Source organism: Falco punctatus (genome assembly GCF_963210335.1).
Source record: "Falco punctatus genome assembly, chromosome: 4".
In the NCBI taxonomy this organism is placed as follows: Eukaryota; Metazoa; Chordata; class Aves; order Falconiformes; family Falconidae; genus Falco; species Falco punctatus.
In genome coordinates, this window is record NC_137583.1 from 94030461 (window position 1) to 94057174 (window position 26714).

Genomic DNA, 26714 nt, shown 5'->3' on the forward strand with positions numbered 1-26714 from the left:
GCGGGGCGGGTAACGGCTCCCGGCGCCCCCCCCCACCTCCCGCGCCCCGCCCCGCCGCTCACGCACGCGCCGCCCCGCAGCCGCGCGGAGCCGCCGCTCCCGCCTCTGCTGCACGTGCGGCTCGCGCCGCTCCGGTCCGCTCCCGCCGGCGCGGCCGCGGCTCTCCCGCCTGCCCCCTCGCCTCCGGCGGGTCTCCCCGCCGCCTTTCCCCGGCCCGCTGCCAAGCCGTGCCGCCTGGCGAGCGGCGGCTCGGGAAAACGGCTCAGCCCACCCCGGGAAGACCCGAGATTTCCCTGGAGAGAGGGAGAAGGCGGGGGTGGGGGGAGTGAAGGAGGGAATGTGTGTGTCCCGGTCAAATCCCGCTATTTTAACTACCAGAAGGTGACCTGGCTGGGGTGCTGCCGCGTCCCAGGGGCTTCCCGTCCTCAGAAGACACCCCGTCCTCCTCCTGGGGCTTTTGCAGTGCAAAGGTGGGCTCGCCCTGCCCTGTGCCAGCGGTGTGGCCGCAGCCCTGCAGTCCCCGGGGGGCGAGCTCGGCCGGGCTCTCGGCTCGCAAGCCACGGGCCGCTCCAGACGAAACGTTTCTGCGGGTTCAGAGGCTAAAAGGGCCTGTTACACAGGGACCCTGCGTGACACGGGCCCTCGAGGCCCAAAATGCTGTTCCACGGCTTTCCTAGAGCAGTCCTCTTCAGTGCCTCCCAGCAGCAATGAATGGCTGCTATGCCAGCTGCTGGAATTAACTGTTTTTTTAAGCTTGGTGAATATACAACGTAACCGTGGAACAAGACCCAGTTACAGCAAAGCTCTCTGTCCTTTTCCTCCTCCCTGTGCTTTTCTGCTCAGCACGCAACAGCGATCAGACATTGACTCATCCGGTAGAGATGTATTAATTACCACTTTTTGACAATGTTGATTGAATATGGCAGAGTATAATTTCTTTAACAGCTGCCTCTCCAAACAGATACATATCACCTTCCTTCCCGACCTCTTGTTATGTTTTTTCCCCTCTGGAAGTTCTTTCTTGACTGTACATGTTCCTTGACTCCCAGGTGCTCTTCATCACTGTCTTCAGGTCTTTGACCCTGCTCACTCTTCCGTTCTCTATGTCTCTGCTCCCAAGTTTCCTACATGCTTGAGTTTTCGCGGCATCATCTTTCCACTAAACTCTTCGCTTATTTTTCCTGGCCTTTCCACCCTTTTCCTCTGACATAATGGATGTGGGGCTTTTTCTAAATCATTTACAACTTCTGTTCTTTATATTCATCTCCTTTTCCTCGTTACTGTTTATGAATCCTATCCTGTGAAACACAAGGTTTGAGCCTTATGTGGCAAATACCTTACTGAGATAGTATTTTTTAAATGTTTAATAAATATATAGTCAGCATATTGTCAGCACAGGAAGACAATTTTGGTCCAGATTTAGCTACTGAGGTGACAAACGTATGCGATCAGGATGGCCTTTGCTGTCTTTGAAGTAGTAGGAAGGTTGTTACCACAGTAAGGGCGTAAAGATACAAACTGGTAGAGCGGGGTAAAACAAACAAGTCTGTGGGTCTGACAGAAGGCCTGTGTGTCCACACACGCTCTTGCTTTGCTTGTTAGGGGAAAAATCATCCTTCTACCATCAGCTGTTTTGGGGAGATAATTGCAAAGGGCATGTATAACACAGATCTCAAAAAATGAGCAAGGAAGAAATAGTATTGTTCATTTGACCATCTTATATGGTTACATAAAACAGCCAGTCTCCTGAGCATGCAGGCCCTTCTGACATAAATTACCTGTAGCAGTTTTACATTTCAAGAAACATTTATCTGTGCTTATTATATACAAATATAAATGAAAGCATAAAAGGAACACCATTAGAGAGTTTGAAGACTACATACTATTTACCACCTGCTTTCCAACAGACAAAGTTCCACAGTTTGCTTTTTCATATTTGATTTTAATCATGCAGCCTTGTCATAAAGTTAGTAACCAAAGAACTCTGTTGCTGCTGGCTGAGTGATTGACATGTACAGGCTCCACACAGTGAAGGAGTTCTGCATGTAACTGGCATAGACAAAGAGTAATACGATATGTTCAGCTGATTTTTAACTCCTGAAACCTATTTTCATTTTTTGCCAAAATCAATAGAGCCATGGAACACTTACAAACTTGAAGGGTTGAGATTATTAGGAGTTCAAATGATTGCTGTAGGATGGCTTGACCACTGAGATTAGCTGGGCCTGCTCCAGCCTGAAGCAAATCAATCACCTTCAGGCTGTTTTCTTTTAATAAAACTCTTCAGGCAATTTATTTCAAAAGTTACCACCCACAGAACCTGATTACAAAGGCATGTACTACTAAACTAAACAACTCAAAGGATTTTCAATGTTATAAGAATGCAAAGACAGAATATCACATTCTTAAACGTAAAGGTGCCGGTATTCAGCAACTATGAATTGCTAAAGAAAACCATTAACACTACTTCAAAAGAGCTGCAGTAGAGCAGTACACCTCTAAAAATAAAATGACACTTACTTCAATCTGTAAGAGACACGAGTAGTAAGAAACCTTGAGTTCATATCATCACAGGAGCTGCATATTTTTCCAGAAGTGCTATGTTTATTTCCAACATCACATTTCATACACAGCAGCTCATTACTAATCCTGCCCATCACGGCAAAAGGAATGATCCCAGTAAGCCAGCACAAACCTTGCTGTTTATAACAAAAGGGGCTGGGGAACATGGTAACTGATTGATTCCTTTCAGCTCACTGAAGGGTATATACTAGGCCACAGCAGAGACATCATCTTAATCAGCTTATCCTAACTTCTTTTGTCCAGGGCCAGCAAAATCTGTAAAATGCTGCTTTACAGATTTCTGCCATCCCAGGATGAAGCACATCTGGAAACACAACATTCCTGTTTCTGGTAGGTCTTCCCTATCTCTCTGACCACACAGTTTCCATGATCACGGGACCGTCTATTCATATTTCCAACTCATTCTGTCAGATATCGGCAACCTCAGGGTGCCGAGTTGGATGGTAGTTGTGACACACTGTCAATGGAGATAACCCATGGTCCTCAGGTATCAGGCCCTGCAAGTAAAACACATTGCCTTGGCAGTTCCTATATGTTCTCTAGTAGTATTCGTTCCTCACGACACTGGACATGCACATCTCACTACCAAATAGTCCAGAGCTTGCTTGCTTTTCCTCCACTCATTCTCATCTTTGGTACTGTTTCTTGCTACCAGTTCTCGCACACCTCATTACCAAATAGTCCAGAGCTTGCTTGCTCTTCCTCCACTCATTCTCATCTTTGGTACTGTTTCTTGCAACCAGTTCTCTCACTCTTCCTCTTGCCTCAAGTGAGACCTTCACTTTGCAGTTTATTACCAATGCCAACCCTTTCTCTCTCCCAAGGTGATCTGAACAAGAGGGCCGGTAGAGAATTGCCTTTTTGTATCTATAATAATGTTTCTGGTACTGCTGTGCTTTGTTCCAGTGGCACTGCCTCAAAGCATATTCTGCAGATTTTGTGGCAAGACTGCTATTGCCACCTACCACAGGGCTTTGCTTCTGTGAAGTTTGTGTTGATCCCCCACACTTTCACACATTCAGCAACAGACTTAATAATAGCAGGACTGCATTGTAGCAAGCTTCAGGCTCCCTTTCCTTGGTTTTTATTTAATCCAAGGTTAGCATGCAACAAAGGCATAACCTGGAAAGTATGTCTCTTCAGCAAACAATTGTGTGGCTCTTGCCTGGTTAGATGTACTCAACCCAGCATTAAGCTATTCATTTTGAGTGCTGACAGCAACATAGCTGCAGCAATGTGGATCTCCGAGCCTCAGGTAACTAGCCAGGCAGTTAGAGCATTTTAAGCTCCGTACCATATGGCCACATCTGATTTCACTGATTATTAATTCTGCTTGAGCTTCAGTCACAGAGAAGACAAATTCTTACCTAAAGAAAGAACTTTACGAGAAGAGAAATAGTTGGGACCTCTTCTTGTGACGACCAGGCTGAAGAGAAGTACAGAAGGCTGAGGGGTCTCTTAAAGCAGAAGAAGCAGGATTGCCCTTGGAGTTAGTATGTGAAGAAATCTGCTGGGAAAAAACAGCAGAATATAGTGGCAACCAAGTTATAGCGTGTACCTTGTCCTATTTAACAGCTTTGTGGGGCCAATTCTCTTTTTGCAGGATACGAATATCCCCCCTTGAGTTAACTCCTTTAAACATGCTTGCCTGTATCCTGAAGAGGGAAAAATACACTCCTGGTGAGTTAGTAATACAGCAGTCTGATCTCTACTTGCACATCTCTGTTCACATCTATCATTCCTGACTTTTAAAATTTCAGTTGCATTTTAACTGTATATGTATATGTAACTATATATAACTGGAGCAATTGCAGTTGTATTTCAACTACATAGATATATATATAAAAATACATAGAACGGAACATCTATGCCTGTCTGGCTAACTTCTCATACAAGCAAAAGCTTGTTTCTACTAGGAACAAATGAGAACAATTTACCTAGCTTGCCTACCTTGGCAACAAAACCCCCATATTTTTAGAATGAGAAGTCCTGAAGACCCTTCTTTCTTTGACACAGAAATTACCTCCTTCATTTCTATAAATATGATTGTAAGTCTCAAACTGCCTGCTGCCAGAATAACACTGAAGAACATTAGTGACTCAGAAAACCCAATTACTCTCCACCAGACTTTTTCTGATTTCTTGGCTTTCAGTTTCCAGTGCCATTTTCATGCTTTCACCTTAAATGCTTCCCTGCAGTTCTGGAGGGAAAAAAAGAAGAGAAAAAAGAAAAAAAAAAGTTAAAGAAAAAGGAAAAAGAAATACTATGAATATCAGGAAAACAAAATAAGCTATGCTGGGAACCTCACAGATTTAACGTAATCTCCAGCTACCCCTCCTTCCTTGCTGAAGACAGAGCAATCAAAGCAGCACAGCCATCCACTTGCCCTGTTGAGCAGCTGATTTGGGAGATTTGCCAATGCCCCTTCTTATAGCATGGAGTGGGATCATCAACTCTCAACCGGGGCCTGGAATGTTTCTGTAATTCTTCACTGTTCGGAGGACTTTTAACTCCTCTGCATGACATAATCTCCTTACAGCTTTCAAAATTAAGATCTCTTGCTGTACACTCCACGTTCTCACGGCGTGGCATTTGGCCACAGCGAGTAGTCATGCTAATTTGGCATAGATGCTGTGATTCACAGCCACAGCAACTGCATCTTGTTACACTTCTATTTGGAGGAACAGATTACAGAGTGAGTTATATCAGGACCACAGAATCACTATTACAAGCAGAAGTGATGGATCCAGCTTACCCTAACCTGATTTACTAGCCACCATGGTTTTGCTTCATTTTTTCCAGAGTCAGTGTTTGTCTGGTGTGTCTCTCAGGTAGCTACTGCCAAAAGGTGCATCAGCGAAGATGGAGGAAGCAGCTTGCAGCGACAAGCGGGAGCTATGTGGCAACAATAGAACAGGTTCATATGAATATCGACTGATCTCTGTGTGAGACTGAGAATATGGACAACGTTTATGGTGGAAAAATGGGAAAGCCAGCAATGGACTCAGAACAGAACCATGAGAAATGCAATGATCTGGAAGTGCTCACAGAATAACTTTTCAGTTAACAGCTGCCAGAGCAGCCAGATGTGAGAAACAGTAGGGCTCTTGAAACATGTTGCCATATCAAAGTCAGTAAACCGACACTGCTGGAGATTTACTGGCAAATCTCCTTTGGCAAGAGAGTGAGAGAAGCTTGTGGACCACTGTGAAATACTTATAGACAGCTGTATTGGAAACAGCAGCAGGATATAAGTTTGCCTCTTCAGAAGTTAGCCAGTTTATTTCTGTTTCACCCTTTGCTTACCCTGATATTCATTTCAGCAAAGACTTCAGTATATCCTTTACTGCCACTAACAGAATGGAATCATAGAAGCACAGAATCATTTAGGTTTGGAAAGACCTTTAAGATCAAGTCCAACTGTTAACCCAGAACTGCCAAGTCCACCACTAAACCATATCCCTAAGCACCACATCTACATGTTTTTTAAACACTTCCAGGGATGGTGATTCCACCACCAGGTAGAGGAGAGGCAGACTAATTACCGACAGACAGTGACAGAAAGTACCTTTGGAAAACTAAGTGAAATGGCGGATCGGACCAAAGGCAAGATGATCATACACATCAAACACCCCTTCAACGACAAAGCCATGACTTGGGAATGTTGCTTACTTTCTGTATATGACTGAGAAAAGGTGAATTCTCTGTGACAAACTGAAGTGACTAACATGGTTACTTTGAGGGCTGCAGGGCATCTTTTCTTGGTAAATCTGGTCCTTTTGCCAGAGACCTTATCAAGAGGAGAAAAAAAATATGCTGAGGCTACAAATCCTTTAATTTATACCCACACAAAACTTAAACTTAATACAAATTTTACACACCAAGATTTTTAAAATCTCATATAGGGTCCTTGTTGGTCACTAACAGCAGCAGGTTTTGTCTTCCACGTTTCCTTCCTCACCTTTTCAGCTTTTTGATAACATGTCTCAAAGCATGGTCCTGACTATTTGTGTGCTTTCATTATACATTCTGAAACCTTGCTAATAACAGCACCCAAATCAGGCTTTAAAAACTGAAACAGTAAGATGTGCCACAGCATCAAACAACTTGATGGAATTCGTCCCTTTCTTTCAAATTTCCAGTTGGAAATATAGGTCGTTTGTAGCCATCATGGTGTTACACTACCTATCAGTCTGTCCCCCCTTTACTTTTTCACATCAGCACTCTAGTCTCTCGGGCTACCATGAAAGAAATGGTGCTCCCTTTCAGCTGGAAAAACGCGTTTGCCTGTGTCCCATCTGCTGTGCTGACAAGTAGGTACAACCGTGGACCGGTTTGGAGTTCATTGTTGAGGTCACAGCGCCCTCTACTGTCCATAGTATCCTCTTTACTTCAGAGAACCACAGCATCATCTTGGTTAAACACCCAATACGCCGAGTGTTTATACACTCAGTAAAAAGAGTAGGGGGGGGGGGGGGGGGCTGTTTACCAGAATTAACACATTCATTTCTGTTTCAAGATAAACTTCCATCTAGACCAGAAGGCCAATCTGGGTTGTCCAATTGGACAGAAAACAGGTCAGCCAGGGCATACTCATTACTTGCTGACGATAAGGCTGCTTGTCAGAGTCGCTGTTAATTTGAATTAAACCACTGATGTGCGCAGAGCTTGAATCACACCTGACCTGTAAATGTTGAGTAATTCCACATAAGGAAGCACTCTGACACACATGCAAAGTAAGAAGAATCAGGCCTGTGTTTCAAGTACAAATTGTGAATGCATCTGCCACAGATTTGTATTGCTCTTGTGATCATTCAGACTCTGCAGATACAAATCACTTATTACATATGGAGGTGTTCTTTGCAAATTTCTCTCCTGTTTGTGTTTGCCTTCATTTCTCTTGATGAGTTACCTGAGGTACTATAGGTGATTCCATGCCCCTGTGAGCGTCCCCTGGACTGTCCCACAAGTGAGTCTGAGACCATCCCTGCCCTCCCACCAACCCACCTCTCACAAACAACCACAGACCCCTTACGACACTCCCTCTCTCACCTCAAAGCTCCATTTATCTTCACACGAGATAGGGGCTGCTCTGCCCACCCTATCCCTGCCATTAGAAAATCCTACTTGCTTTTGATTTTAGCAAAGAGAAATCAAATCTAAAGAAGCAGTTATAGCCGACAAAAATCCCTAGCCTGGCTCACTTTTTAAGAAGCATGCAGCGCTGAAGGGCTGATGTGAGGGTGGGGCAACTTCTTTTTAAAATACACTGTTTGTCTCATATTCTGAATTTTTTTTTAGCTTGACAGAACAACTCATAGCACTCAGAGGGCAGCAGCTGGCTTATTGTTTTGTGAGGCAGGTACAACCACTCCAGCTCCTCAAGGTGCTACCACATGTTTCCCAATAGGAGATCTTCTAGCATGATTCCCCATAACATGACACGTAGGAGTTCAGAGGATTTTCCTTCCAGAGACATTACATTGATGATATATATCAAGGTATATATTGATGATGGACTGAAGCCTTGACTACAGTACAGCATTCATTTTTTCATGTTAGTCTGATAGCAAAATGAGGAGAATTCACTAAACGATGCACTTTCAAGTGTACACACACTCATACATGTGTGTGTATTTGCATGCATGTATGTATTAAAAGTATCTATAAAATACTAAAAATCAAACAGCACTGCTGGGCATGGAAGGCAGATTTCAAGTGTAGCAGACATACTTGTCTTTATCTAGCCATTTTTTCCATGCAACTGCCACATCATAAAGTCACGGGTAATTTCACTGATACAGAGTAGAGTTGAGGCTCCAGAATGAGCTCCAGGGCTGCACTGCAAGGAAACTGTGGCCCAGTTGTGACCCTGGCTTTCTCTGAAGAAATACTTCACAGGAAGAATCATTCTAAAATTGCCACTTACTGGAAGGAGAAAATGTTGTCAAGGAGCAAAGGAGTATGCTGGATGGGGTGAATATTTCATGCTGGTTTTGGGTGCAAGAACAGACTGTTGGGATTGTGCTGGGGAACAGAGAAATGCAGAATGACTGAGAAAAAGGTGTAAAGTTCTAAAAGATATTTTCTTTCTAGAAAGGTTTCCCTTTTCCTACTTGCTGAGGCGATATTTGGAAAAATTCACCCACTTTTCAAACAGAAAGAGCTTCACTGCCCCACTATTAACCCCCAGACTGCCTGTACCAGGTTTAAAGCAACTTCTTGTTTACATGCTGTGTGCATATGCAGAAGTGCATTTTGCAAGCAGCGTTGAACCTCCACATTTCAGCTGTCATTATAAGCCTTATTGCCAGCATTATTAGAAAAATTGCAGAGGAAAGAATGCAAAATAAATTATGACAGTCTTACTTTATGGTAAACTGATTAAAAAAATTCTTACATTATAGTGAAATCAGTCAACAGGATTTTATAGCTGTGGAAAAACAGGGTGTTTCACTGGAGTATGTGAAAAGGAGTTTCATGTCTCACTCATGAAGTCATCTATTGACTCCAGTTAGTACTGGTGAGAGCTCAGTTAAAGGAATGTGTCTGATAGAGCACTGCACTTTAGGAAAGATGTGGACCAACTGAAGGATAGGGATTTCTCCTAATCTCCTTTATCCCTCACTGTCATTCTTATTTTACTTCAGCCATGGTAGTTGCAAGGTAGATTTCCCCCTCCACCAAACACATACACGCAGAAGAAAACCCCCTTGAAGTCTACACAAGGAGGATGTGGAAAATAGCCTGGAGAAGAATAATCAGAGGTAAGGTAATATCAGTTTTCAAACAGGCAAAAGGCTGTTACAAGAAGAGACAGAAGCACTGGATAAGGAGTGAAGAGCTAAAATTACAGCCCGAGTCAGGTTAGATGTTAGGACCAGTTTCCAAGGAAAGAACAGTTAAGCATCAGACTCTTTAAAGGACCTGTGGAATCTCCATTGTTCGAGGCTCTTAAAAGCAAATAAGATAAACATCTTTCAGAGGTGGCTTAATTATAAACTGATCTTGACTTGAGCCAAGGAGATGATCTCTGAAGATCTCTTCCTGCCCTACTTTTTATTATTATGTACCAGCTAATCCGCCAATGAGTCTTTACAAAAAAATTGCATCCCAAGTATCCCCTGACCCAGCCACGAGCTAGAGACCACCCAGCTCCTAGTATACCCAGGAGAATGCTGCTTTTACCCTGAGCTGCCATTCCATGGTTGATTGTCATGAAAGCTCTATGTAACTCTGAGATTATCAGTCTTCTACAGTGAAATACATCAACAACGCCTTCAGATTTTGCCAACACCTGAAAAAAACAAGACAAGAAAAAGAACTCTGGAAGCAGAAGAGCAGGACCAAACCTGTAACGTTTACTTGGGCTTTTGCTTTGAGGTGGGGGAGCAGGAGAAGAAAAGGGGAAACACTGAGTTTGCAGCTGAAAACTAGCTTGGAAACTAGTTGAAAACGAACACCAGAGTTTCCCTAATGGGTCTGCCACAGATACATTTTGTAAGCACAGTGGATGATCTAAAATGAGGTAGTAACAGGGAAGGAGGGGAGTTGTGACAGTAACTGACTAGTAGCATTAAGAATAGGGACTGTGCATGTGGAACAGGACTGGAGAGGAACAGGTAATAAATGAAGAAAAAAAATGAAAAGTCAGAGGACAAAGAAGGAAAGAGGGAGGAAAAGTCATATTGGAACATAACTTTAAATGGGCAAGTGCAACAGAGGCCTAACTCCAACAAAGGTTCCTCTGTTTTCAGTGTTTTATATGTCTTTAAAGGAGTGCAAGGGGTAGAAGGGAACACCTAAATGAAGGAGAGAATCTTGGTCCTAGAGCCCAGATCCACTGACCAGCTGCTTATAGTAGGCCAGAGGCCCTCGAGTCTCACATTTGTGAAACAGTATGTAAAAGCTCCATCAGTCATAATTAATTTTTTCATGTAATTCAAGACTGAGAAGACATCCTCGTATGTACATTCTCTGTCCCAGGATATAATAGGTGTTTCTTTCTCATGGAACAATATCCACTCTATTGCCCACATTCAAGATTGGGTGGGTCTGTCTGTCTCTCGCGCGATGGATTTTTGCTGCCTTCCTCTCTTGAACTGACTCTGGAGGTCTCTTCCTCCTCAGGACTTCCACAAACAAGTCTTGCAGAGAGCATGTTTCTGGTCCTTCTTCCTCATTGTCACTACTGTCTGGAAAAGAAGAAGAAATGCAGCCCTTGTGCATGAAGGAAAGGAAAGCTAAAGGCAAAGGAGTTCACACCAACCGACACCTTACAATAAAAAGGAATGCAACTGCATCTTTACATTTCTCCTGTTGTGAGCTTTACCTCAATAAATACCATCACGTTTCTGTCCTCTTCTTTACTTTTCAAAGATGCCCTATACTTGTCTTACAGTCCCTGTAATTGTAGCACTCATGGAATCGGAGTCTTCTTTCCTGGTGTTTAGCTCTTCTCTTTCTGAAAAGCTCCCCTAATATGGCTTGGAAGAAAAAGTAGGAATTCAAACTCCATGACCAGTCAAACATATGTCTTTATTTCTGAGATGGCAGGGCTATGGCAGACACACGCTCTGAACTTCAGTATTTTCATTAGAGATTTATTCCCATTTCACTAAGGGAGTCCAGCTGAGACATCCTGATCCTCCAGCAGAGACTGTATTCATCCCTTTCAGGGGATAAATCCATTCCTCTCATTGTGTCCACTTGCATAAAGAATCCAAAATCATTAAGATTAAATAGGAAAATAAGTCCTTAAGTGCATTGTTTTTACTCAGTTACCTACAGAAATAAATCTCTGTATATACATATATGAGCTTGTCTAATTATACCAAATGATTCCTTGCTCTTTAGCCAATTATAACTTAATTCAACAGTCACACTTTACAATAGTAGGGTGTGTTTTGTATTTGGATGGCTTCTGTATTAATAACAGTTTAGCTCTATGCCAACAGTGGAAGGAAAAGAGTACAAAATACTGAGACGAGAATAAATCACAAGATGTCTTTACAGCTTACTGTCAGCATGCTTTCTGAGACTCAAAGAGAGGGCCTGCAAACGTATGAAAATCACTGCCACAAAAGAAAACACATGCATCTTTACACAAACATGCAATCTACATAGTTTTGCCCTGAGTAAGGTGTTAGGTGTGGCACACTTACCCGGTTCAGCAGCAGCAAGTCCTGAACAACTATTCAGCTATGCCAGTCCGGTGTGGAAAGAAAGCTTTAAGTGGGTGCAGACATCTGCTTTAAGCCTCGCAGGGCTTCCTGAGCATTATAAATTGGCTTTTGTGTAAATGAAAATCAGGCTGTGTATTTTCTGCCCTCGGATGGTGTTGAGTACGTGTTCCAAAAGATAACTTCTTTGTTAAGATACGGACCAGTACACTTGTATTGTCTGCTGGGAAGGAGTTAGAAGTAGTGCATGTGGATAGAAGCTAATTATTTTCTCTTGTTCAGAGAGCATTTGTGCCAGGAAAATGTTCATATTTGCTGAAAATATAATAAAAAAAATAAAAATTAAAAATCTTACCATCCATAATCCAAAAAGACATTACAGTTTACAACTGCCTGGATGCCATGCAACCAGTAAATGGAAAACCAACCAACCAACTTACCAAGATAAAAGCAAACTAGAAAAAAGCCTGACCAACTTAAGAAACGTAAATCGATAGCTGAGGCGGGCCAGCAGCCTCTGACCGCAGGGGTTTTGCGCCTGAGGACCTGGTAAAAAATGCGAGAAGGTACCCAGCGGGCAGGCTGCAGCTCCCTGCCGGGTGGGAAGCGCCCGCCGGAGCGGTGCAATGGAACTTTGCAGCAGCGACGGAGCAGGCTGCTGGGGGAAGAACGGCCGGCGGGCCCCAGCGTGGGGAATGCCGGTAACGGCACCCGGGCACACGGCGAATTTTGGCTGCGCCGGAGCCGTTATCCCCCCGTGCTGATGCGTCGCCTTCCCCGCTCGCTCCTGCCACCTTCCCCGCGCCGGGGCCGCGGGCCGGGCCACCCGCACAGCCTGCGCGGGCAGCGGCGGCCGGCAGGGGGCGGGGACGGGACGGGACGGGACGGGACGGGACGGGACGGGACGGGACGGGACGGGACGGGACGGGACGGGACGGGACGGGACGGGACGGGACGGGACGGGACGGGACGGGACGGGACGGGAGCTCCTGGTTAGAAGCCAAGATGGGAACTGTTCCCGTGACTGCCCCGCTTCAGGCCGAGCTGCTAGGGCACGGGGTGGGGGCGCACTCACCGTCGCCGGAGGTGAAGCTGTGAAGGTGCGTGCTGGGCCCCTGCTGCTGCCTGCTGGGCCGGTTGCTCCCTCGCAAGAAGGTCCCGGAGTGACCTCCATCCGATGGGTTCCATCTGGGCTGGAAGCCTTTCCCTCAGCTCTGAAGATTCACGGCAGGGCTGTGCTGTGAGGGGACATCCCGCGCCACCAGCTGCACGCATGGGCGTCGGGTGGGCTTGGTACAACACAGCTTCTAGCTGCTGCAGCCCAGCCTCTTGCCAGCAGCCTCCTTGTGCAGGGAGAGACGTGGTTCCCTCTTGCATGCTCTGCTTGGGGTCAACACCTGACACCTTAACATGCCTCAAGCCTGTTTCTCTGCCATGCTGCAGCAGCTGGAAGCTTTGAATTGCACTGAGCCCCCCTGACACCCCTGCATTTCAGCTGCAGCACGGGTGTCCCCCCACAGCACAACCCAGCCCTGGAACTGCAAAGCATGGCAGGGAGACAGGCTGGCGGTGGGGCGGTGTAAGCTGTTGACCCCAAGCAGAGCACACAAGAGGGAACGGTGTCTCTCCCTGCAAAAGGAGGCCAGTGGCAAAAGGCAGGGCTGCAGCACGGGGTGCACATAGGGCACCCCCACCCTCCAGCAGAACCAACCCTTCACAGTGCAAGATCCTCCGGAGCAACAGGGAAGGAGCAGCCACCCTCAAAGCGCTGATCTTGCATGTGCAAAAAAGGATGTAAATCCACCACAGCACACCACAGAAAGGTGTGTGAAATTATATATAGTCTCAGCCTTTATAGCAGTTAGGACTGCAACTTGATGTTAGGGCAGGGGGGGTTGTTAGGATGCTTTTTTGGCACCTGACAATAAGACGTGTGAGGGAATGGCAATGTATAATAATGTTAAAATTAGATATTCAAATGAAGGAGGGTGGCTTAGGACCCCACATGGCTGAGAAGTTCAGTGATAAGTGAATTTGTAAAAAGAAAGATCTGGTTCCTGGAAACGGAAATGAGTTTCTAACTCAGACCAAATGATTTTCAGCTGGAAATAAGAAGAAGAAACTATATCACAAGTAAAAAAAAAAAAAAAGTAGCTTTGATAGGTGATAAAGCATTTTAATATTTCATTTTGAAACTGATGTAAATAAATGAGGAAGAATAGTAACTAACCTGAGGACAGTCATATATTTTCAATGAACACAACACTGTGCATTCACCTGGAATGAGTGGTTCTTCCTGTTCTTCTTTTAAATCAGCCCTTTATACTCCTCCAAATCCAATTTTTGCATTTTCATTTAATTCTGAATTAATTTCCCCTGATTTTTCCAGTTCATCAGCCAACCAAAAAATACCCACAAGCTCATTATTTTAGATGTCTAAGTACAGCTTAGTGAAAAGTGAAAAGTCACTTTTGCTGTTATTGTTTGTTTTGGTTATATAACTGGAATAATTTGTTAGCAATAAATGTATTTGCTGGCATAGCAACAACAGCAAAAACTATTTTGCTGTTTCCAGTACCAAATATTAAAAGAAAAAAAGTAATGCCCTAACAAGTATCATAAGGTGGTTTAGATATTATTATTATGAATTTTGAAGCAGATTTCACCTATTCCTCCCCATTTATTTTTTTTATTGAAGCTGGGGTTCTTGTGATATTTCGTTTCTTATGGGCATGCTTTTAATAAAAATGTGAAACATTACAAAATTCACAATCAAATTACAAAATAAGAATTAGAGGGTCTCTTGCAGAGGAAAACAAGGTGCTCTAATGCTGAAAAGAAATGTTTTAGTCTTAAAATCAGGTTACAGGGATTGCAGCCACCCCATATTCAAATTTAAAATGTCTTGTACCTTACAGCTCTACATCTGGATATCTGATCCAATTGAGGTTGGGTGGAGCCAAGTAGAACAACTAGTTTATAACATCTTGTAGATATAAATAAGGAAATCCAGTAAAAAGAGCTGAAACCACATTTGTGTTTCGTGAAGAAGCTCCCTGCTACAGTCCTTTCCATCAGAAAGACACTTAGCACTTGTAGAATCAGATCTGTGCCTGAACTTTATCACTGTTAAGAATCATTACTTTCTTTATTAGCAAAAGTACAAACCACACGTAGTACTTCTGCAAAGGCTTGATTTTTTTATTTTTTTTTTAACTTGCAATTTCCTCCCTAGCTTAAAATGCTTCGTGCAAGTGCTACTTTTCAAAGTGACTTCACATGGACAAATCTATTTTAAGGCATTTGTTAATTCAACATCAGTGAAATGTGGAGCGAAACAAAAATGAAGTCATTGTTCATTCTAACATTATTTATGTCATATTCAGCGGGGAGGGGGAAATTTTGTGGAGCTCTGTTTCTTTTCTCAATTTTATTCCAACAGCTTGGTGCACTTATTAATTCTTATGGCTTTCATTATTTAAATGAAGATGATACACAGTTCTCCATTTCCTTTTCTGGGGTCTTTTTTGTCTTCTCTGAATAATTTCTCCATCTGGATGCATGCTTAGCCCTTGTCATGAATCACAGATAAAGCAGAAATCCATTATTGTTGTCTCATTTGTTGTCTTTGTGTGTCTGAATAACTGGTTTAGCCTCAGCCATGCAAGTTATTTTATGTGGACATACTCCAGAACAAAAGTAGCAAACAGGGAGTTCTGTGCATTCTAACATAGAAATTAGGATAAGCATTCATTTATCCTGTGCTTTAGCATGCTCATACAGGTGATTTTTAACATTTTCTTCAATGAGGATCCAATGTAGCTGAAACTTGGATGTACAATCTGATTTTCCTGCAGGTTACATGATAATGGAAACCTTTATCCTAAGCTAGAGTTGTCTTTAACCATACTGCAGTTTTGTTTATGATCATATTGCACATGACTTCTAGTAAAGTACTCTTTTTTTGTGGTTTGCAATTTCTCATGTGATTTTAGGTTTTAAAATGTCTCCCCTGTTCTCCTGTTATCATACAAAGCATAGTCAGTGCAAAGTTTTATGCTTGGCACATAGAGCAATTCATCTCAAAATTACATGTTATTTGCTTAATTTGGTATTTCTATTTACACTAACTCTAAATGCCCACTTGGATCTTATGATCAGCTTCCAATTTATTTCTACTGTAGCATCCGGACAGTTGCTATTTATGTCTTTCTAGTTTTTCCACTGTGCTCATTCTGGTGAGTGTCCATCTCATCACAGCTGCATTGTGGATTCACATTTCCAGAATAATACAAGTGTTAAAAATATTGTAAGTCATAAGTTTTCATATGTGTGAGAGAGTCTCGAAGTTCTTACGTTTCTAGGCTCCTAGATCATGGGGGGAATCCAGAGTCTTGAGTGGCTCCAGGCACAAGCTGACAAGGCATTTCCTTAACATCAAATAGCCTGTGTGTTTATGTTTGTGGACAAGGTGGGGACAGAGCAGCCCCAGATCTGCTGCCTATCCCAAAGCCCTGAAGAGCAAAGTATATTGCTTTTGCTGGGGGGGGAACTTAAACATGCAGGGCAGCAGCAACAGCTCAGGAGCAGAGCTGGAGGCGCCGATTGCTAACTGCTGTAAGAACGTGCTAATCCTACACTCCATTCATGTGATTTTGCATTCTGACTTCTCCCAGGCTCTTCTGTAGCAAGGCAGCTCTAGCCCATCCCTCATATTTTGGACAGCAAAACTCAGTTTTGCCTGTATTGTTGGGAAGGCAGCTCTACCTTTGAGAGAGGTACGTAGGCTATTCTGCAAAGCACGAAAAAACTGAGCCCCTAAGAGGAGGAACCACAAGAGCAAACATGTCCCAAACCCCACAAACAAACAAACAATCAAAAAAGATAAATTAACCTCTGCAACTTAGATGAGTGCCCTTATTATTGAGGTAGCAAATAAAAAGGAAGTGTCCATGTGTTCTCTAACAGTTTGGCTGAGGTTGAAAGAACAGGAGAACAAAGGCCTGATATGATGGCATGGAGCAAAAGCAGCTTTAAAACACGGTTTCAGGAAGGGATGCTGAAACATTTAGGCTGGTCTCTAAAAAAACATAAACCTTTCAAAATAGCAAACGCTACAGCAAAGACTTTCAAAACAGGAGTTAGAAGCATGAGTCTTACTAAAATTAGTGGGAGCTGTGCATCTACAGCTGTAACGGCTTTGAAATCTCAGCCTATAATATTCCTTGTTTTCCATCATCAGGCATGTAGCAGGGAAAACATTTTCTGTGACTGAAAACACAAGTAGTTGTCCATCCAGAACTGCTGGAAACCACTCAAAGTTGTCTTCAGTGCTAGGTAGGCTATACGGTACATATTAATTTATTTAAGAACAACTGAAGTGTTTGAAGCCTTGTAAAGGAAATCGGGGGGCACAAGTGTTAAGACTTTTATATGTTCATACAAAAATATACAAGGTTCCTAGTGCATTGTAAAATGAAAGAGCAGAGGCAGACCAAGTCTTTAACCATCTGAAACAATCTAATCATCCTCTGGAAATGCACTGTTTAGGGTGACTATGTTAGCTGAAAGCGGAGTGATTAAATAAAGTCAGGCTGGTAAATCTCCTGAGTACTACTGACTTATTTGTAGCATCATTGAAGAGGAGTAGTACGACTGGTGTCTCGAGTCTAAAAGCTATGACATTCAGAGGACGGTAATTGAAGCCTGCCATTCCAAAGCCCTGGGTACACGTTCAGATCTTATCAATGCAAATTTTACAGCCAACGATTTGCATCAAGATAAAAATTAATTCTTCTGTTGGCTGCCTTGGGTTTGATCCATGAGAGAGCACAGGAAGAAATAATAATAAATTTGTAAGTTACTATGTATCAACCATGACTTTAAGACAGGGAGAAAGATAAAGAGAAAAAACCTGCTCTCTCTCACTCTCAGCTTTCACACCACAGAACACCAGTGAAGGCCGATAGACATTTGGTCTCATAAAAAGCATACAAAAATGCAGGCACAGACAGGACAGGAGGAATTATTTTTGTTAGAAAGACCCCTGATTGAAGGCATCCAATTCCAGCAACCCCTTTTAAGCACAGACTTTAAGAATCACAATTTATCCCAGCTCTGTGAGAACTCAAAGAGAAAGAGAGTAGATTCTGATGACACCAAATACCTGAACAATTTAGTATTTTATAGTTAGAATTATGGTATGCATTGTCACTAGAAGCTGACTGGAAGACAGTGTGGACTACAAGTAAAGACATCACTAACTTCTCCGACTCCTTGTAATTGCTTTCAGGACATTTTAAGGCACCTTAAGACAGAGACCCAGGTAAAAAGCACAACAGTAATTCTGGTTTGAGGTGACAATGATGTGTGAATGCGTTGCCTCTGAAAGAGTAGGTAGCAAACTTCTGATGCAGGTAAAACACACAGATTTTCTGCTACATACTTCATCCCTTCTATGAATCTCCCAACAACTGACCAGAAGTTAAGGACCTAAACAGAGAAAAGCTGCAGCTGTTCAAGGAATACCTTGAAGGAGGGAATGTTCATCTCCAGCTTTTGGGCAGTTATTTGTTCCAAATATCATCAATTACAGATCTGATTGCAAGCGCGTTTGCCCTTCTTTAATTCATCTTACTGTTTGAGCTGTTCCCCTGCAATAGGTGGCTAAACTGAAACAGGCAAAAAGCTAGCTGAGTGACCCTTGCATATCTGAAGGGTAATCATTCATCTCATCACCGTTTCTGCTAACCACCCTTCTCCAAACACAGGAGAGTGCAGAACTTCAAAGCAGTTACTTACAAAGTTGGTAAAAACATGACTCAAACCCGGGAGGTTCTCTAAGGATGCAGAAACCTGAAGCCACTCAAAAATTACTGCCCATATTCCTGGCAGGCTTCACACACAATGAGAATAAAAACTATTCAAAGTCAACTAACAGACCAAAATGATACAGCACAGTTGCTTGATTTTAAGTCAAATTAGTTAGTCAATGCAGTCCCTGTATTAAGCCTGTTTTCCAACCTAAAAAGCCTTAAAAATACCAGATTTTGCTGGGTCTGCTTGATAAAACTGCATTTTAGATTAACAGAGCTAAAAATGTGGCGAATTATCTAATTGTCTCTGCATTTTAATTACCATCCTACTCTTAAAAATACTCTTTAAAATAAACCACTCTGGCAAACTTTCCTGGTAGACTTCTTAGTCCCTCTGGTTATTACTATGGACAACATGGACCAGCTTCTGTAGTTCCCACAAAGGTCCCTAGAGCATCACTGCAATTATGAACTTTAATTAGGATCTGGGGCATTAGATCACTGACAGTTTAATTGTTTATTCTTAGAATTATCATTACTGACTATTACTAGTTTATATATTGTACTGGTGGTGTATAATCTCAACATTTTTTGTATTTGGAATGGTCTTTTTACTCATTCAAAAGGCCATTTGTTGTTCCATATTTCTAGCATACCATGAAATTAGTGCATTCATCACACTCCTGTGCAGAAAGTTTAGAAAATATCACTCTCCAAATCATTTTTCTGCACCACTTATCTCCAAGATAGGTAATTTGGCTACAGATCTGTTTTCCAAATGTGAAACACAAGGTATCCCACAATCATCATGACTAGTCATCAGTCTTTTCAGAGTAGCCCTACTGGGAGGCAGTTCAGAATCTTCCCTTTATTTAATCCCCTGGTTTCTCTTTGGACGACAGCAAATAAAGGCTCCAATTACATGGGTGTTTGTTGCACCGACAACTTGTTCCCAAAGGTCTTTTACCAGGCACAAGGAATTTTACCGTTGCAGAACCACTAAAATACTTAAGCAGGGATGTAACTTCAAGCAAGCATGCCTGCTGATGTCAGCGAGGCCCCTGGTGTGACTGCATCTTGGACCAGCATACAGCCAATATTCCTGACTCAGGAAGTACCAATGTATGTGCTGAGTTTCACACGTAATCAAGAAAGTCCCCTAGCCTGAGGTTAAGCAAAAGACTTCCACAGCACTGAATATCCGTGAGAGAAGATGACATAAAAATAGCATGCAGAGACAAAAGGCATCATACGTGCTTACAGCTCAGTTATCTATCCTCATTTTCATATATTCCAAATGTAAAAGAGATACATCAACACATAGTTGCAACTCAGCATAGTTAAAAGTGGATTTGAATTACCTCGAGCTGTTCTCTCCTTGCTTACATTCACAGACAAAACCAAATTAAAGCAGTGCTGCTGCTGCTCATCAGGCCCTTGCAGCTCCTCTGTTGCATTGAATTTCTTCATGAATCAGTGACTTTTGTGGACTCACTGTGAGAGCCAGCAGCTGATCTCAATTTGAAGACAAGCTGAACTGCAGGTGTGTAACAAAAACTTTTGGAGCAACAGGAGGATTTTTGTCAGAAGCTGCTTTAAGGAGTGGCTCTCACGGAAAGCTCAGAAGCACCTGAAGAGATCGTTTGGTTGTCCTAAGGCAAGATTAGCTCTAATCACATCGTTCTTGACTAATGCATGTTCAACCTGTTCTTAAAGACTTTCAATGATAGACACTGCTCTTTATCTTCTCTAGGCAATCTATTGCTGTGCTTCACTATCCCTCTTCTTTGAATATCTTATATGTCTCAGGTAACTCTCCCTTGCTTTAATATATGCTATTAAAATAGAAATAAAATCCTATTAAATAAAAGCTTGCAGCAGATATGGAGAGGGATTATTCCTTGCTTCTTTACATTCTTCATGCATTCAAAAACTTTTATTGTATCTTCCTACAATCTTCACTCCTCCAGACTAAACAGACCTAACTCCTTTCCCCTTTCTTTTTAGGCTACATTTCCTACATCTCTGTTTAGTATCTTGGGGATCCTGGGAACCCCATATTTCAGCCACTTATTTGGGCTCCGGTAGCAAAACCAGCAACTTTTCCGAATGTGATTGCAAAGCACTTTGAAAAAAATCATTTGTGTAACTATGTGCAAACTACAATTGTATTGAACTACAATATAACTCTCATTCCATATGGATCCAAGATTTAGACCATCTTCTGCAGATGAGCAGCCCTACCGGATTTTGTGCACTCTTAGAGAAATCCATCACCGGTTCCACTGTACTCAGTGACTTGGTTAGAGGAAAAACAACAGAAGCAGAAAGATTTGGCTAAATAAGAATGATATATCAAAACACCCAATATTTTAATGAAAGAAACTGAATATCCACACATTTGCACTTCTGTACATTTTTTGTGATATATATATATAATTTTAAGCTGTTTACAAATAACATTTAATGCTTCAAATATTACATAATGTTGATATTATATTTCTAGCAGAAATAAATATATTGCACTTAAAAAGAAACTTTTCATTAGATGTTGCTTCATAGTTTATGTTCACAACTTCTTTTTCCATAAAAAGATTTCCCCCTACCCCCACCCCATACACACAAACACACACTTCAGTACATGGTGAATGTGCTCACGCAATGCATTATAAACAACAAAGTCAACACAGCAAACAGAAGAACTGTGGTACATTCTGTTAAAGAGGTTACATCCAGTTTTTTACCTTCCTTATTTCTAAATTAAATCTTTCCTCATGTTTCTGAAGGTACAATAAAAAAAAAAAAAAAAAGGAAAGAAAAGATTCTTTAAATGTGCTAAAGGTAAAATACAGCAAACCGTATTTTTTGTCCTTAAACTATTATAGAAGTTACTTCAGAGTTTACTTAAATCACTGCTTAGTTTTCTTTTAAAAAGATAAAATAAAGAAAAAGAAGTTGTCATTTGATAAACTAGAGACTATATGCAAGGACAGTTTATTACAGAGTAATACATAAATCCTCTGGCCAGCAAGAAAGTGATTAGTAAAGAAACCACATCTCCTGCAGCCGAAAATGCTCTGTATGGAATAGTGAGAATAAAACCTTGCTAAAACCCAAATTAATCTTGCAGTGAGTGAATATCATCCCTCTGCAGGTGATGAGTGTAAGCGCTGTGGCCACAACGCCCTCCCAGATAAGGAGCCCTAAGCATCACACTGATCTCACTGTTGCTTTTGCCCCTTATCGAGGGTAAATAACCACAATTTATATTTACTTAAAGTTTTGGGAAGCTCCCCAAGTTTTTGCAATATTTTCATTAATATTTCTGTTTCCCTGTATACACACATATGAAGATGATGTAGTGCATAATAATTAAGTTGCCAGCCCAAATGTTATGAGTTTAAAAGAGGTTTATTTTCAAATACTGGTTAGTGTTTGCTGGATGTTGGAAGCAGCAGCATCTTCTTATGTGTACACGCTCATGCAGTGCCCCAGCCTCCATGGATAAAGCCTTCTGGGAGAAAATTTGCAACTGGATTTTGTAGTTTGTACTAGCAAGTAAGTTAGCTATCATACAATTTAACATCTTTGAACTCAGGAAGAAGCATTTCCATTAGAAACTCAGTACCTTTATCCACTTGGTCTATGCTTGTTTGTCAGTTTATACCTAGAAGAGTACCACTGAAACCCAGTGTCATTCAATTTCTGTCCTTGACAGTGCCTCAGGCCATATAAAGCAATGCTGCAAACCAAATGACAAATTTAAAATGTTTTTTATGTCTAGCTTCTCTCAGGGCTGTCCAAAAGCAGAAACAAAAGAAATCCAGACAAATGCATCTAAATCAGCTTTGTTAGTCTTTGGGATGCTTTTGTTGGATGAAAGACCTGAGGCTGTTGACTATCTATGGATAAAAGGGTAATCCAGAAAACACTCGAAAGAACTTGTAACACTTTGGAGGATGATTTTATCATTCTCTTTGAAAAGCATATTCAGACATGTTCTCTCCACCCTTCTTAAAAAAACACCCAACAACATAAACCAGCACCAGTTTGCTCAGCCAAGAGAGCTCATGAAGGTGAAGAGCACTTCTCGTGGGATATAGAATGTGAATTATATTGAAAAATGAACTCTAGGTTATGTTTGGCATTCCTAGACCATCTACCAGCAACAGATGTGCTGTCCTGAAAGTGATACGATTTTGACAGCAGTACAGCAACTCCTTAAATAAATTACTGAGTTATTGTCAAAGTAGTACAGAAAATATTTTTTAGGAAAGCAATTTCACTCTTTAACCAATTAATTACAAATTTACATTCATTTTCTTCCAGTTGTAAAATCAGTGCTAAAGCTGATGTAGTTGGAGGTTTAGTCTTTTCTGTGGAGTTCCTATATTGTTGCTGTCACTACAGATTGCTCTTACAGTTAGACTTTATTTTCAGGTGAGAATGTTGAATGAAATCCCACCTCTGTTACAGTCAAGAAATCTGCGGTTGGCTTCAGTGGGCAGGAATTTTATCCCTGGAATCACTCCCATGCTGCCCCCTGCCCCCAGGAAGGGGAGAGGGACAGGGAGAAGACACCTGGCCAGGTGGCAGGACATCATTGTTGGGCGTCCTGTGGTCTCTGTGAACTTAATCCCTTCAACCTCACCTCTATGCAACAGGTTTTGTTGGTAGGATTGTGAGGGCAAAGATGGGGAGAGGAGAACTGGACATACCCGTTGACCTTACTCCTGGAGAAGACCCTCACAAGCTGCCTTCATTCCCTTGCTTGGGATCTGCCCATGATTCTGTATTAGTGCGGAACCCAGTGGGTTTCTGATGCAAAGGAATTAAATCACTGGAGAGCAGCATATTCCAAAGAGCAGAACAAAGAGGGATGAGCACATTGAAAGAGACTTGATCTGACTGGAAAAAACAAGCTGTGGATTTTGACAGGTAGTTCGTTCTGCATCCACCTACAGTATGAAACTCAACACAGAGAACATGAATGAGGAATTGGCCTTGTCATGTTTTTATACAGGGACAGTCTACTGCCGTATTTTTTCAGATATGAATCCCATTTAATTCATAATGGAAAGCACTTGTCTATCATTTAATATTTTTGTAAACAATGTTGTTAAAATCCAGTTTTGTTCTCCAGGAAAAGCCTGCGGTATTTTCTGTGAAACAGTATCTGGGGCATTTCTGCCTGCCAAATATTGGTGTTTTCAGAACGGGGACTGGGGCAGGGCTACAGAGATTGTACTGTTTCTTTCTCTGAACTTTCTTCACGAAGGAAGGGCAGGTCAATATATGAGCAGGCTTTGTGTGACTTGTAAAGATCGTCCAAATCAGCCTACCTGTTCAAACTTAGTTCTGGAGTCATCTCAAAGCTGCCTACCGACTTGACCATTTCCTGATAGAAGTATCAGCATTAAAGCTACTGGCTTGAATTCTGAACCTAACCATATCCCCTGCAATTCCAGATAAGTTAATGGAGCTGCAGAAGGAAACAGATAAAAGAAATCGGATTTCCCTACAGGCTTTAGTGCATGTTGTCATAGAGCCTTCATACAGCTCTAAGAGAAGTCAAGTAACTGGAGGAGAGGGATAAAAAATTTCTTCCAAATCTCCTGTGAAATTCTTCTTTCTATGGAATCATGTATGTACTTGGAGAGTTATGTTGCTGTGGGGCCAATATAATCTAATTTCCTGAAAAATAGGGGGTTTATATCAAAATGGGTAGACTCAACCTTGCAACATGCACTTTTCAGGTGAATCTGATAGCCTGGAGCAAAATCTAACATTTGGATACATCAAGCCAAATTCAGTGTCTGATTCTAAGCCATTTAAATACTGCAGAGCTTGGCCTATTATATTAACTTATGGAACTCTTTGTAGTAGCTCTGAACTCAGAAACTGTAAATGTAGGTTTGTTTTATTCACATACAGACCACAGAAGTTGCAAATTGCCTCAGGCTGTTTTTTATCAGCATATCCAACAGTGAGTAAAGGGAAATCGGGATGATACTGCAGATAGCTGAAGTGATTGAAATGGCCAATTTGGCAAGATTTTAAATTCAGCTACTGTGAAATACATACAGATGGACCTTATCTGTGGGATGCAAGTACTGGCCCACAACAGAAATTAGGAAAAGCCTGGGAGGCTGTCATTGCTCTGTGTGATGGGGCACGTAAGATGAGGTGCGTGACTTGCCTTGCACTTCACAGAGATGGGAGGTAGGTGACTCAGCATACTGTGCTCTGCTTCTTACCATATGATACCAACACACACTGGTCAGAAGTAGAGAATAATGCCAAAAAATTCTGCTTTCCATTCGGTGTTCCAGCTCTACACGGATCTTTAATATATGAGATTGGATTGCTAGGGGTTTTTTAACAGTAGATCTGTTATCTTCTGTAACTTGGATGCCACTCTACACAGAAACTCTGTGCTGACTTTTTTACAGTGAAATCCCAGCTCCCACCATGCAGAAAATTAGCATTGCGCTGATACTCTTTCCAGCAGTGCAAAGGATTCACGCTAGCTCTCTGCAAACAGGTCAGTTTTTCTTATACCTCTATGGTTCCTCTATTGCATCAAACATAATGTACTGGAAAAAGTGGGCAGTACTTGAATGAGAACCCTAATTACTAACTGAAAAATACAGACGAGAATGAAAAAAAATTACATGTGAAGTTCTGCGCTGGTATTTTCCCAATATAGGGGGGACATGGGAAAACACACATTACAACCCTCGTTTTCCTGGCCAAAGAGCTTGTATAATAACAGCCATGACCAAACCCAAGAAAATCAGAACAAATAGAAGGATACTCCAATGTCACTCATCTGATACCAGCCCCTTGATTACAGTTTGATGTAGAGAGTCTGCAGACTGATCTAGCCTGAAATCTGGTTAACTTGGTACACATTTACAGCTAGAAACAGGTCTTCAGTGGCAAGCACAGCAGCAAACAAGCATTGATTTAAAGATTTGGTATCTTGGTTTTTTAAGTGACAGATTTTCCCAAATCAACATTTTCCTTCATCATACCTTAATAGACAGTTAAATTGCTCCTCCTAGGATATAGATCAAACTTCTTTTTAAATGAAGGGCAGAATACATCATACTTCTACAGTCCTGTAACACAGTTCTTTCTTGGAACTGATAAGTGTTTTGTGAAAGAAACAAAGAAAGAAAAACTTGTTAATAATTTTTTCTTTGGGATTATAGTAGCAACTAAGAAATACTGCTTCTGGTGAATATAAGCCAGTCTTTTAAAAAGGACAGTGGTCTTCTCCACTTTGTCCCATTCCCAGCAAGTGTGTGCTGATAGCCTAAAACATGCTCAAAGTTATAGCAATACATTTTTCTGTTTAGATGCTCATCAGTCACAAGAAGAGATGAAGATGAGTAAGAGTATTGCCTTTTTCAGAATTCTTCTAGCATATGAAAAAAAAAAAGACCTATACACAATTAATTTGTACACTGCTGCATAAACGTAATCTCTTTCCGCTAGGTATAATGCACCTTTGGAACAAGCTGCACGCGACCAAAAATCCTGGGGATTTACTTTGGGATCCATTTCAGCTGTGTTACACCTAGATCTGTGAGCAGCTCCAAGCTGCATGCTCTCTTCTTGAGATCCCTCAGCGGAGGAATCTATATCCATAATGCATTTTCTTAGCTGGTTTGTTACGAGTTCGGCACTCCTGCCACAGGCCTTTCAGGAAGGTCCCTTGTATTTTTCATACCAAGCTTGCACATTTCAAATCTCATCATGTTTCTCTTGTCTTACATCACTCATACAAATGGCGTCATCACTGCGGAGGAGTGACGCAGTCCCTGGATAGCTGCATAAGGACCCTGCTGAAAATAATGGTGGTACCTAGGCATGTGGAAGGAAGGGAAAGTGGGGCCACTACCTTGCATGGAGCTGGCTATAGCAGAGGGTGTAAGAGGCATTCCCAGGCGGCTGTACGGAGGCAGAGATCCTTGGATTGGGTGAGGAATGGGTGTAGCTATAGATGCAGTGCTGGTACCCAGGGCACTCAAAGACTGTGGATGCTGAAATCCAGGAAAACTGGTCGAGGAGGATACCCAGGAGCTGAGGGACAGGTTATCAGATGTTGTGAAGGCTGACCCTGCAA

The 26714-nt window shown here is 42.0% G+C and overlaps 1 protein-coding gene across 1 annotated transcript in view; it reads right to left on the reverse strand.

The window, feature by feature from the left end:
• Positions 1 to 12742: 12742 nt before the first annotated feature.
• TBX20 (T-box transcription factor 20) overlaps positions 12743 to 26714 on the reverse strand; it is a 48657-nt gene continuing 34685 nt past the window's right edge. The window contains exon 8 of the mRNA XM_080383332.1: positions 12743 to 26708. Within this exon, the coding sequence (XP_080239458.1) occupies positions 26368 to 26708 (341 nt within the window). The 3' untranslated portion in view covers positions 12743 to 26367. The remainder of the gene's footprint in view (positions 26709 to 26714) is intronic.